Source organism: Polyergus mexicanus, unplaced genomic scaffold (genome assembly GCF_030449975.1).
Source record: "Polyergus mexicanus isolate NDT 795.1 unplaced genomic scaffold, iyPolMexi1.0 SCAF_21, whole genome shotgun sequence".
NCBI lineage: Eukaryota > Metazoa > Arthropoda > Insecta > Hymenoptera > Formicidae > Polyergus > Polyergus mexicanus.
Genome location: NW_027223341.1, coordinates 816,695 through 830,895, shown reverse-complemented (window position 1 = coordinate 830,895; position 14,201 = coordinate 816,695). Strand labels below are relative to the sequence as shown.

Genomic DNA, 14,201 nt, shown 5'->3' with positions numbered 1-14,201 from the left:
TATATAAATACGTATATAATGTAACCTATAATCGATAAATTTTTAAGATCAAATATAGTGTCGAACAATAAGTTAGACGATGGTCTTATTCGATGACAATATCGGTTGCAGCAAAAATGTGCGCTACTCGGAACCAGGCGCGAGTCAGAGAAAGCAAGTACAGACCGGATGCGGGAGAGGGCCGCGGGACTTGGTCTAACCAAACTTAATTGAATCCCAGTCCGAATGTATAATATGTAGACTGCCTGCATAATGTCGTGAGCCGGCAGTGATTCTCAGACGGATGTGGACGGCCAACGCGGCGCGCCGTCGTCGCGGCGACGGTCGGCAAATTTTGAGAACCACCCGCGGAATTAGATATACAATAATGTAAGCAGAGCCCCGTTGCGGTGTAAGGGTTGGTGGTAAGGTCATGTATATTCATGCATCGGTCGACCCACCTCCGATTCTCTCACTCAACCACCCCGCCGGCGTTGTCCCTGTCCTTCCTCTCTTTCTACTTCGACCGACCGTCCTCTCTTAGGGCGCAGACCGAGCTAAACAACGACGGTACGAATAGATTTACACCACGTTCGCGCGGTTTACGACTCGCGAGCATTAAGATGCCAGCCGTGAAGAATATGCGAAATGGATTGTTCGAGTTGATTGTTAGCACTGGTCTCAGAGAGGAGGGAAAAATTTCGAGAAGCATATGACGCATTTCTTACATAAATTACGCGTTAATAAAATTTTTTTTTAGACAATGCATTTTGTTATTTAGGCGAATATCAAACCGATGTAATTGCGCGAGAAAAGAGATTTAATTGAAAATATCTCATCAAGGCCATATTTGCGAGATAATAAAGACGATTATACGCCCTTATTTTTCGATATTACGGTGAGAAATTCTCATAAATTTCTTCGCGGCGTGTCCGAAGAGTCGTTAGGACGCATTCCTCAAAGAACTGTATCTGGATATAATGAAGGATCCATTTACAAGTAAGATTCGTCTCGCGACTTCATTACCCACGATTTTACCACGAACGCCCCGCGGCATTCGTAATGAGCGATGGTCATTCATTTTAATATCCATTAAATGCAAATACCGTCGGCACAAAACGTTTACTCCTATTTCGAATTATTTCGCTGACTCGTCGTAATTAAGCTTTTCGAAGGAACTCGGAACATTACCGGTGACGCCGTTCAGCATAACGATCACTTTCTCTCTCAATTCTACATGATTATGCAAAAACGTATTTTAATATCGCGCAATGATGCGAAATCGGCAACAATTGTATTATATTTTATAAATAATCGATTCTCTCTTAATACAAGAAACCTGATTCGTTTTATAAATCTATTATAATAACTTGTGCGCATATACCATGTATCTCATGTATCCAGTTTCATAATTTCATTCTTATAAAAATTAAAAATTTTATTACGCAAAAGAGAGAAGAAAAATATAATGAAATCGTAACTGCATTTATGCGCGACACATCTCGCGTATCGATTAACACGCCACTTCGATGAAGGCGCTCGAATTTTCTTGGTTGCGAGCGTGCGCGGGTATCCACGTGGCGTGTCAGATTTTTCGGGCTCGCGTGCGCTGCAAAAGTAAGACGCGACGCGCGCGGATGCTCGGGACACCGTTACCAGCAGAACGCGGCGCCGGTCGTTATACACTCAACATTCTGCAATCTACCCTTTCTATCGGCCCTAATTTATGTTGAGTAAGGCAACAGCGCGAGCCCACCCCCGACTTGCTTCGCTAGGAAGCCACGGTAATGTTTCAAGTGGCTTGTCTGTTGTTAATTTACCCCGTTGGGGCCTTGATGGGGGTCTGTCTCTACCCGTTGCCACGCTCCACTCGTTACGATAAATCGGTCATTATCTATACTATCTACGCGCCGTATAAGAGCCGCGACTCGGGACTACAACGGCGTGCCGTTGAAAATTTTCTTTCCGCCTGCGAAGATTCAGCATTACGACGATTATTAAACGAAAAAGATACGCGTAAAAGAGGCAATCGCGAGGCGAATTTCTCGCAATAAATTTATTAGAGTAAGCGCGAAGAGACATAAATCTATTTCTATTTCAATCTCGCCAACTTGCATAGCTAAGACCGTTCTCTTCATATTTATAATTTTATCCATTTTCTTTTACTAAAAGAAAAAGTTATCTATTCGCGTGTCGAGATCATTGCAATTTCTGACATTTTGACTCGGCTGCTGTCCATGAAAACGAAACGGTCGTAAACATATACGAGGACGAACCCTTTTCCTCGCGTATCCTCGCACCCCTTCGCGCCGAGGCAGGCCGACTCGGGTGGAACATTAATATCGCGAAATGAAGCTCATTTGCATATAAATAAGGCGGTGGTGGGGCACGACGATGGGGCGAGGGAAGCCAGGATGAACCACGCCGTTGCTCTACTGCACCCCCCCCCCTTCTTTTGCCCTCCCTTATACCTCCGAGCCTCGACTCCCCAGGAACCCCACCCTGGACTAATTACACTTACAGACAAAGCGGCCTGAACCGAGGGGTCGTGCGGATTCTATCTCTTACTCCCTCCCTTCCTCTCCCTCTCGCTCTCTCTTTCTTTCCCCTTCATGACTATCTCTACGATTCTCTCTCTGTCAAAAGGGCTCTCTGTCTACCTTTCGAGTTGTCTCCGTTCTTGTGCTTTTCACGTAGAGAGCAGGTCCTCTGCAACTGTCTCGTTGGGTTTCCACTCCCGATAACACCCTTTCGCAATGACCACGGTGATAATTGCGACTTCCCCACAAGATTCGTTAAAATCTTTAATCGTGACGGAAATTCATCATTCTCTCTGATCTTCTTTTACTGATCTTTTTCTCACGTGTTAAATGATTTTAGATAATTATTGATCCCGATTGATCGCGTATAATTAGTGATACACAAACACAAATGAAATTTGCAAAATTTGCAAAAATTAAATCCATCAGTTTTGTAATACATTTATAAACAATGTTTGTCGCACATTATATTTGTGGCGGAATCACATTCCATTAAATAATTTAGACGCTCAAAGAGATTTGTGAAATTCAAATTAGGTCGAATCTACAATATAATTACATTTGATTTTATTTAAATGTATATTTAAGGCTCAGCTTATATATGGTCTATGTTTATAGAAAAATTTCCCATTTTGATATCGATAAACATGCGTCAATTTTTCATCGGAATCTTAACTGATATGTTACTTAATATGGTAAATAATTTATTTGGATAAAAATGTGGAAAAAAAAGCACCTAAATATTTCTCGCGTATTTTCCGCGTTCGACCGAAACGAGCGCGCGTAGTAAAATTCGCGTATGAAGACTTCCCCTGGCCAAAAAATCGTTCAATTTTCATAACTGCTAACGTTCTGCCCTGCTCGACAAATCGATCGCCAGGGCAGAAACAGCCGCAACCAAAGATGGAATGGAACGAACGCCGATGCGGCGCGGCGCGACGCGGCGCTCTGCCGCGTATCAGAAAGAGAAACATAAAAATGCGTATTACCGATTCCGGAATACGGCCATTAGTCTGAAGTCAGCGCGGCTATCGTTTATTAAGCGCAAACAGATATTAATGTATTTTTACACGCGCCCACACGAGTTTTGTTCTGCCAGCCACTGCCGTCGCCGCCGTCGACGCCGCCCGACGCCGCCGTCGACGCCGAACTACACAGCGCGGGGTTCGAAGCCAAATCCAATTACTTTTATTCGGGCGAAATGAGTGCAGCTAAGTCATTAATACTAATCAATGGACCGGACTCGGAGCAGCTAGCTAGAGCGCACAGGTCCGGGCGTTCCGCAGGAATTATCCATAACTCAAACGGCTCGAAATGACTTTATTGCAAAAAACTTGCGCTTTGCTACCGGCAGCCGCGCCGCTTCTCCTCGTATACGTATTGTTAGAGACCCCCGCGCCGATAAGTAATGTTTATTGTTGCATTTCCAACGACCAACCGAACGCTCATTCGCTCTCTTTTCTCTCTCTCTCTCTCTGATCGTGTATTTTTTTCGTACCTTCCACATTGGTCGTTCACCGCTAGTCTCCGCTCGCGGGAGCGAGGGGGGTCCAGCCCGCTTTTTCGCATTAGCGAGATGGTCTATAGACGCGGGATTTTTTATCGATTTCTCCTAAAGAATTTAAAGAATCAACGGTGAAATCAACGGCGTGGGCAGCACAGCCGCTCCTTTCGTACGACTTGGTTGAGTAAATCGATTCGTCGAATGTTTTTCCTGCGGCGTGGACTAAAGAATCAGACGCTAAAATTACGAATTATAACTTGTTTTCCCAATATTATATAGAATTATTCATACCTATTTTATTGCTTTGTGGTTATATATATTTATACATGGTAATAAAAACCACAGAAATGCACAAAATTATAAAATATCTTGAAATTCGAGAACTGCTCATGATTAAAAAAAAATTATTTAATTTATTTCCTAATTAAAATGTGATTGGTTATATAAATATAATCTTTATTTGTGTGTGTATGGATATAATGAAAAATACAAATATTTATTTCTATGAGTAAAGCATCATCCAATGGAGAAAAAGTCAATGATCTCGCACAAAAGCCGCCGTTTTATGCGCCGTGATGTTGCAGCACTGATTAATTTATGCGAAATATCGAAAACTCGTAAACATATGTTTCTATGGCTGGCTGTATATCGTGCGCACTTTTACAAGCAAAATAGTCGAGCCTGTGCATTCAACTAATACCCCTTGCCTCGTCCATTTAATATAGGGTGGCTATACTGGCGGTATAGCCGTTTACGAATTTGCGTGGAAAAAAAAATTGAACTGCCGCGCCTCCTATTTTCATTCGTTACCTATCGACCAGGCTTTATCTATTTTTTATGCAATGAAATGCCTCGACCAGCGACGCGCACGGCCCATTGTGCGACTTTGACGAAAATTCAAACCGGGATTACAAGCCGCACCCGGAGGATATCTTTTTTTTTATTTATTTATTTATTTATTTATTTTTTTTTTTTTTTTAGATCGAACTGAATGTAATGAGATTGTTTGACAGTTTGCAATTAACACGATATTTGCGTGTTTTATTCCGTTCTCAGTTATTCTCACGTCCGTTTCACAGTCTATTCTTCGAAGAAGAGATGATAAAAAGAATGATTTATATACATTTCCCGAAAAGATTCGAGTTTATTGCACTGCCTTAAACCTATCTTAAAATACTCTTTATGCGCGTGAGATTATTCTGATATTCGTATCAATGTGTATAATTGGAGCAGTCATACGTCCAAGGTAAAAGAAGGCGATAGAAGAAGCTTACCCAGGATTTATTCATGAATCCAGTTATCCGTGGAAACTCTTTTTCCCGAATTACTCGAGTGTCGAAGCTCTAAAACGCTTAATCTGTATCCAACTATGGCGATACACGTTCCGGCATATTTCCATACCATTATGCAAAGAGGCCGCACCGGTAACATTACTCTCCGCGGCACAACTACCACCATCGCCATCGTCGACATATACTCGTGGTGGTAAAGCATTACGGCATATATACTCCATCGATTTATTATAATTTAGATTGTCTTCTAAGAATCTCGGCTATATGTGCACATATACCGTGTACGTATACACGGCACGCCTTAATGTGCCGGGCGTTCGTTAATTATTCCGCCGGTATTCTGTAAATATGCATGAATTATATATTTGCAGTCACGCGAAAGCAGAAAGCGACGAGGAAACGCGGGATTAATATATATATATATTTTTTTTTTGGCCCAAGTAATTCTCGGCTTGGCGTAGAATAACCTTTTGCAATTATTTGCAATTATTTGAAAGATTTTTAGTAGTCACACAACGCGAGCGACTGCATCAAATTGGTATTGATTAAATCGGGCGGTTGATTCGATGACCAAGTTAATTCGAAAAATGTGTTATTGAGCGTAAATAACTAAATCACTTTGCACGCGTTACTGGATTATGTTTATGGGCAAGGACCGATACCAGGAGATAATACGGACAAGCTCAATTTTCATTGCCATGCGTAAGTGAAAATTGATATTCGACAATGATAACCGAAAGCATATCGTAAGCTTCATTGGTTTGTGTATCGCGCTAATTATAATCTACTTTTATATATATTTCACTTTCTATCTGTTCTGTTTCTTCTCACATTTGCCAAACGCGCTCTAAAATGATATATTTGAATAAATATCAACTATATAAATTGTAAATAATTATTAATCTGTTTTTCGCGTTAAATGTTCCATCGCAATAAAAATTGCTAGCTCATGTTAAAACCTTTACATAGCTGTTTGATTGATTCTCGCGAGGGAAAATATCATCTACACTATTCCATTTTGAAAGCGATCAAGAGAACGTGAACGTAATCTTTGAAGAAAATAATTTTTATATCGGTATACGTTAATTGATTAATTAATCAACGATATTATTATATTACCGATATAATTTTCCAATATAATAAGTTATATAATATAATTTGATGTAGAAGCATTTCTTACAACTTTTTCTTATCTCTTATAAACTGAAAGCGGTCCAGTTTCAATCTGATCTCTAATTATATAGAATCTATATGTCTGTTACAGGACAGCGATAGGAGTAGCACTGGAAGCCCCGAACCGGCGACAGGTGGTGGTGCGCTTCACGAACATCAAATGATGATAGATGACATGAAGAATTCGCGAAAGAGACGACGGAGCCCATCACCCGAAAATCTCCATCAAGCGAAACGTGCGGCGGTCGCACAAGCACATCTAAACGGAACGAGTAAGTACAAGATGTCTCTTCTTCGCAAAACTGTATAGATTCTTTTTCGATAATCCGCTTTCTCACTGTCGAAATTTTGTGCGTAGTGGCCGGTATGGTGACACTTCAGAATCTCCAAAATTTAGCAAATTTGCAAAATCTTCCACAAGTTGCGTCACTGGCCGCTGGTCTTCAAGGGATGACGGCGGGATTGACTAATAATCAATTAATTAATACTCCCTTGAATCTGACTGTCAGCTCGTCAGGTAAGAAATAATAGAAATATAAATTAAAGAATTTAAATGGATATATGGTAGAATCTCGTGCGGTTAAAGTCGCAGGAACGCAGAATCGAGGATTGCGCGCGAGAATTAAATGACAAAGGTAATCTAACGCGGTGAAATTGTTAATTTTCATTCCCAGGTGGAACGGTACCAACAGCCTCGAGTACGACGGCGGCTCCCCATCTTTTGCCACCTAGCTCGGCTCCAATGGCGACGTTACCTCAGCTATTATCTCAACCGCAACCGGTTGCGATGCCTCAATTCATCTTAACGTCCGGTCAATTGGTTCAGGGCATTCAAGGGGCTCAGCTTCTTATCCCCACTTCGCAAGGTAAGCTTTGCTAGCACGTACAATTTCAACATTTCCCGAATATATATAGTTGACTCTCTCTCTCTCTCTCGTCGTATATTTTACATCGTAATATTGACCTTGATCGTGCCATCTCGAACATGACAAATGTAGAAAGTTATAATAATTTCAATTATTCCAAATTTCATCGACAATTTCCGCGCGTAAAATCATCGCGCGTTCGCTGTGCGAAACATATAGTGACCCGACGATGTGCCAGCGCATAATGTTGTGCAATCAAGATGTGCCGATATATAATATAATATCGACTATCTCTGACCAGCTTGGACTAAGGCCGGCCCGTCGTCCATACTTAGTGGCCCTAGACTGCCTCGGCGAGCACAGGGCAAACTCTGCAACTAATTTCAATGTATAATTAACGTCTCGCTACCCCTCTTCAACCCCACGGATCCCACCCCGTTTTACCTCCTTTCTCGGGTTCGTCCTTTCCTCTCGCCCTCCCTCCTTTGCCCCCTCTCTGCTTCTAACCCTACAGCACTCACTGGACATCGCAGCTCCGCGGATTCGGCCGCTATTATATCGATTGCGGTCCGCGCTAACTTCGTTTCTACCAAGTTGGGTTCCTATTCTGGCAATTGAGAGAGAGAAAGAGAAAGCTAGAGGGAAAGAGAGAGAGAGAGAGAGAGAGAGAGAGAGAGAGAGAGAGAGAGAGAGAAACGAGAGAGAAGAGAGATAGAGATGGAGATGGAGATAGAGCGTACGGAACGAGTAGAGGTAGAGAAGGAGAGGCAGAAGGAGAACTTTGGGATTCCGTCTAAGTGGATTGAAGTTCGTGGATATGGACCAGCCGCGGTAGGATGACGAGTTACGTAGCGGCAAATAATGTTTGCACTGCTTTTCGGCTCAATCGATGGTAACTGACTAACGCTCGATTGGTCTCTGATAGACATCGAGTATCGGCGAGGATGAGTCGAGGAGTGCTCGGGAGTGCGCGGTCGATAGGTTGTCGTTGATAGAAATTATTGTCCGCGCAGGAATGTCCTCGGCTTTATTTAAAGCGGCAAGGATTAAAATACGCGAAAGGTCATGCATGTCCTAATTGTTAAGAATAAAAATAACAACCTCGAATTCTTTCTTTGCACTAGATATAAATTAAATGTAACAAGATTTCCGATATTTCTAAAAAAGTTCTGACAAAATTCTTCGTTGCTTTTAACTGATAATGCGATACGTAAACGAATCCAATTATAATATCGCTATCGCGGATAAGATGAGTCAATTATTTTCGAATCTCTTGTCGCGGATTTGTCAGATGCGTCAGTCAACGTCACATTATTAACGGCGTATTAATGGCGCGTTATCGTTCGTTTGAACTGTACGTTAATCGGATTGTCGGTTGATCTTACCTCAGAACGTGAAACTTTTATGGCTGTTCGGAATACGGGATTTGCTTAGCTTAGCTGTAGGTGGCAACACGGGTACGTACTCATGATCAGTAATCATATTAAGCGCGTGTACAGGGTAATCAGATTAGCGGAGCTGGAGGTAATCCCGAAACTATTCTAAGTATGATTAGGCGTCCTTCTCGCAGCGCGGTCCAGTACCAGTACCTGTACCCACTATTAAGATGACGATAATAGTTTGCCAACTACGCTAGCCTGCGAGGTTACCTGCCCTATGGGTTGCCTAATAATCCCTCTATGAGACCCTGATAACTTTACCACCCATCCTGGATCAACGATGCGTGGACTATGTTCATAATGAAAATGAAGTATCTATTGATTCGAGATACGATTATACGAGATAGCGCTTTCGAAGGATATCATAAATTAATTATCCCTTCTCACTTGTAATTCTATCAAGCACGATGTGTCATTTTTGAAAAATGTTTCGTATTTCTCAGGGATCGCTACGCAAACCATCTTGACCATACCCGTTAGCCACGTCACGAACAATCAAATGGTAAACTTGGCGCTCAGTAATGGACAGGTAGTTTCTACGACACTGGCGAACCTTCAGTCTCTAGCTCAACCACAGAACATGCTTAACACGCCTACGAGCAACGGTAAGTTTAGAGATGATTTGTTTATAAGATTTTTTTATGTCAATGTAAAATTATAAGACATTTAATACATGCAATTAATTTTCTTTACGCGTAGCAATATGTGTGTGTGTGTGTGTGTGTGTGTGTGTGTGTGTGTGACACAATATTTTTTTTTTAGACAAAGCTACACATATACAACTTCGCTAAATATATTTTGCTACATTCTAAAAAATGCTTGTTACTCAAATATATATATTTACAAAGAGGATTAAAATATATTATTATTTTCTTTTTTGCTAATAATTTTCTTAAATTAATAATTGTTATTGCAATATATACAATTGAATAATAATATGCTAACACATAACATAAATAATTTTTTAAATATCTGCTAAGAGAATTTAATGATGTCTTATGGATATTTTCAGTCAAACGTCTAAATTCTTTTCATCTTTTTAAATATATGTCTCTTCCTAAATTTTGTCCTTATTAAATTTTAATATAAATCTTTTGACAAAACATTATAATGTCTCATCAAAATATCTAGATATGTTTATATATATGTATTATGGCTGTTGTGCCTATTCTGTGATTTACTCAGTATATCGTACTATTTGCTTGTCCTTTTATCAGTTCCCACGAGCCCCAGCCTGGCATCGGGATTAGGACTGAATCCTGCTGCTTTGCCGCATCTTCTGAGCAATAGCTCGGCGAGCCAACAACTTCTGAATGCGATGCAGCCTCAGCAACTGCTCCAGGCTGCCCAAGCGGCACAGGCGCAAGCGGCGCAAGCTGTACAGGCCGTTCAGGCTTCTCAGCAACCACTTCTAACGACATCGCCTCAACAGCACAGCCATCGACACACCTCGCATATGAATCATTATACAGTATGTATGACTGGGCCTCTGTCACAAAAACCCACGCTTTTTCAAATATAGTAGATAATTAATATAAAGTTACTAATGATATTACATAGACAAAAGAAAAACTAAAGAAAGCAAAATGAAATATAATTTAAAACAAATATATTAGATAATTGTTCTCGATTATACTACTATTAGATAATTGTATATATAGATATAAAATATCATTTTCTATGTTATACTAAAGGCAATAAAATTAATCACATCATTACTTGTTATAATTTTAATTCTGGTTATGTGATATCACAAAAATATAAATTTTTGTAATCATATTTTATGCTTTATCTTGATAATAATTGTCCGACATCTATATGTTATTTACTTTCTCTTAATTTTATCTATAACTGTTAACGAATAATACGTTGTACGAAATAGAAAGAGGTGCCTTTGCTAGCTTTTATCCAAATTAAAAAAAAAAAAAAAATGTAATATTTTTATCAAACCACGCGACATATTCCAACAATGGAATACATAGTTTTCGCGATACGGTGCAGACCGCGGCGAGCTCAGCGAAGCAATCTGAATAATTTCCGATATCGAGCGATCTTGTTAAGAAAGTATTCCGTCAGTACTAGCGGCATTCCTTCCGCTAATCAGACTCTAAAGTGTCCCAAGCGCTTCCGTCTCATTATGAAGTGCATAATTGGCGCGAAAGAGGAGCATTGCCGTGCCCTCGCAATGAAGTCCTCGCTAATCTGTCCCGCTACTACTGTATTGTTCACAGTCAACGGAAAAACATCATAGGGAACGACCGGAGCAGTCGTCACCTTTGAACGAATCCGTCGTGTCCGCCGCATCCGCTTTGAACAGATTGGCCGCCAGCAACGGCGAGATTACTATCACGACAACGCATGGACCAGGCGGTGTTGGAGTAAAGGCTTCCCCGAGCAATATGCATAGCCCGAAGGAGGAGGAGGATGATCTCTTGAACGATTCACCGAGTAAGATATATAGCTCATTCTCTTTTTCCTTGCAATAACTATTAATCGACGGGGGTCGAAAGTCGAAACGATCTGTGCGGTTTACGGGTACTTGGCAGTGCGTTTAAAATGACACATCAACATGCGCGCGAAAATGATAATCGAGGCCCCGAGGGTAACCATGTTGTTATTCCTTGACAGCTTTTAATTACAACTTTTGCAGGGGACACCATCTTTCTATATCGCAATCATCTCTTGCCTATACGAGAAGCACTTGTCGCTAATGTCGACAAGTAATTGCATGCATAATGATCTCTCTTGAAGAAGCAATTATTACATGCAAACGCGTTCCTTATCTTTATCTTGTCAAATTGTCACATTCCAACGGATATCTTTTTGACAGGACGTTAATCGCGGCTGCGCGCGGTGGAAACAAATCCGCAAACGTAATATCTCTGATAATTGAAGCGTACACATTTGATTTTTCCATCGATTTCACTCAGATGCTTCTCTTCTTTATGAAAGAAACGATTTAACGTTTATATGCGCATCTGTAGCTGGCGAATAATAATAATATTTCGAACAACCATCGATCACTTGATAACTGTAATAGGATATCGTATAGCACTGGGCTCATTACGGGGCATTAGTTCGTTCCTTACTGCCTTCTAGGAAGCCATAAAGATTCCAGCAGTGAGCGTAACCTCGTGTTGACTGACAATAATTTTAATAATTTACAATCATCGCGCAGACTGGCACTTCGTCATTCTGACGCGGTGGAATAATCATTCAATGCACGAAGCTAACGATTCTCAATTGCTGTTAGATAAAAACATTACTTCATAAATATTTGCCTTTTGTTAATCATTCTCCGATAGGATTTTAATGATTTGCATAGAAAACGGGATGCAAAATTATAATTACAAGAAAAATAATTATTTTATATAATTTCTGCTTTGTTGTATAATTAACATATTTCAAGTTTTTTATACAATATATGTGAATTTGTAAGTAATTAACAAGCTTTTATCAAAAATTTTGTCATATTTATTTTATATATATTTAATTCGATGCAAAATTTCGAACTGATACAAAATTTAATATAAGTTAATCAATAAGCGCGAATAGATCAAAGATAGAGTTCTGTTAAATTTGTCGAGTTAGTCGCGATCTCTTATTTCTCGAGCCAAAGTCGAGGCTAACGTACTCGCAAACTTTTTCTTTGAAACGTGCAAAGTACTTGGGGCCACGCTCGACAATTAACGATCATAGAAATATTGTCGCAGAAGAAAGATTCGCAGTTTATTGCGCGGCGCAGAAACCAGACGGACTGGTCGACATTACAGAGTATGTGGGCACACGTTTCTATTGCGTGCGTATATATTCGGGATGACAGATTTACGAGAGAAATCGTTGCAGCTCGAGCTGCTTTAACGAAACTGCGTGGTGTCATTTGCCTTCTCGCAAGAGAATCGATTGAAATGTATGCTCGAATGAATCCCTGAGCTGTGTTCAAAATGCACCATTAGAATCATAAAACCAATCACACGCGTGACGCAATGTTTATCGCATTAATCCTTGAACCACGAATTCATCTCGTTTACAATTGACTCAATATTATATCTGCAACTAACTCACGAGGTGATTCATACAATCAAAGATTTGTTTAAACAGCTCTTATAAAAAAAATCGAGATGTTTGATAAATAATAAAATTGACAATAGAAAATTTAAAATAATGAATTAAAAATATTAATTCGATAATCTCTTGCTTAGTATCGCTGCTGATTTATTTAAAATTAATTCAGCATACAAATAAATTTAATTTTTTTGATAAAAATTCTAACGCTAATAAATCGCAACGATTTTGTACAGCATTGTTTTTTTTTTTTTTTTTTTTACTTATCAGAAAAATAGGAATAGAACGTTGTATGAATTTTTATTACAGACCAGCCAACGATCAATGAGGCCACTAACAATGTGGTTGATGGGATCAATTTGGACGAGATCAAGGAGTTCGCGAAGGTCTTTAAGCTGCGCAGACTGTCTCTGGGTCTGACACAGACTCAGGTCGGGCAGGCCCTAAGTGTGACCGAAGGGCCCGCGTACAGCCAAAGTGCCATATGCAGGTTAGTTTCCGCTGCGTCGTCCTCCTCGCGTTCGTCGAAACGGACGTCGCTAATGAAAATTCAATAATAAGGTAGAATGTAAAACGACAGTGTGCCAGGTCACTGGAAATGGCGTAGAAAGGGTTGGAATTTGTTCACAGAGTAGCAAAAAGAGAAATAATTATCCGTTCGTTGGTTTTATAATAGTATCTTCCATTAGGAATAAACGCCCGAATGTAAAGCTAAGAAAATCGCGATGCAGTTTTTGTTTTTCTTCCTCGCGTGATAATGTTTAACGAAATTACCATTTGCGTCTGATTTATCGAAACCTTTGAAATTCGTTCAAAGATTAGAAAATATTCGATATGCAGTTTTCGCAGGTTTAATTATTATTCAATTATGAGATAAACTTATTTATACCGTAATACATCACGATGGTTCCTAATTGAATGCTGCAGCTTAAATGTAGATGTAAATTATATTTATTTAAAGATATTTGTAAAAATTTTATAAAATTATTGCGTTCACTGTAAAACACTGTACAATATTTAAAATGTTATTTGAATGTTGATCAACATGGGCTTTCTAGACTGTTATGCTATTTATTTTCCTCATCGATCGAGCGTATCTTGGAAATATGAATAGGAACCACCGTGGTGATGCCGGTAACAAGCAGAGAGAAAAAGTTTATACCTCTTAGAAAATTCTTATCGTATCAACTAACATAAGCATTGGTGATTGTTCCCCAGTGCCCTGGCTACCCAGATGTACGCTGCCTCGCAGATTGCCTCTCAGCAGCAAGCTACGTACGTTCACCCCTCTCATGCGCTACTTAATTTACCTAAAAATCTAAAACTCGAAAATCCTTTAAGAA

The 14,201-nt window shown here is 39.9% G+C and overlaps 1 protein-coding gene across 4 annotated transcripts in view; it reads left to right on the top strand.

Moving 5' to 3' along the window:
• The window catches only part of Pdm3 (pou domain motif 3), a 117,686-nt gene that overhangs the window by 95,675 nt on the left and 7,810 nt on the right, over positions 1 to 14,201 (top strand). For 3 of the 4 annotated variants that reach the window (XM_070312179.1, XM_070312178.1, XM_070312181.1), the window contains exons 3-10: positions 6,580 to 6,760; positions 6,847 to 7,005; positions 7,163 to 7,354; positions 9,237 to 9,398; positions 10,011 to 10,264; positions 11,025 to 11,241; positions 13,168 to 13,348; positions 14,077 to 14,133. In XM_070312179.1, coding sequence (XP_070168280.1) covers positions 6,580 to 6,760; positions 6,847 to 7,005; positions 7,163 to 7,354; positions 9,237 to 9,398; positions 10,011 to 10,264; positions 11,025 to 11,241; positions 13,168 to 13,348; positions 14,077 to 14,133 — 1,403 coding nt within the window. The remainder of the gene's footprint in view (positions 1 to 6,579; positions 6,761 to 6,846; positions 7,006 to 7,162; positions 7,355 to 9,236; positions 9,399 to 10,010; positions 10,265 to 11,024; positions 11,242 to 13,167; positions 13,349 to 14,076; positions 14,134 to 14,201) is intronic. The other variant, XM_070312180.1, reaches the window with a different exon arrangement.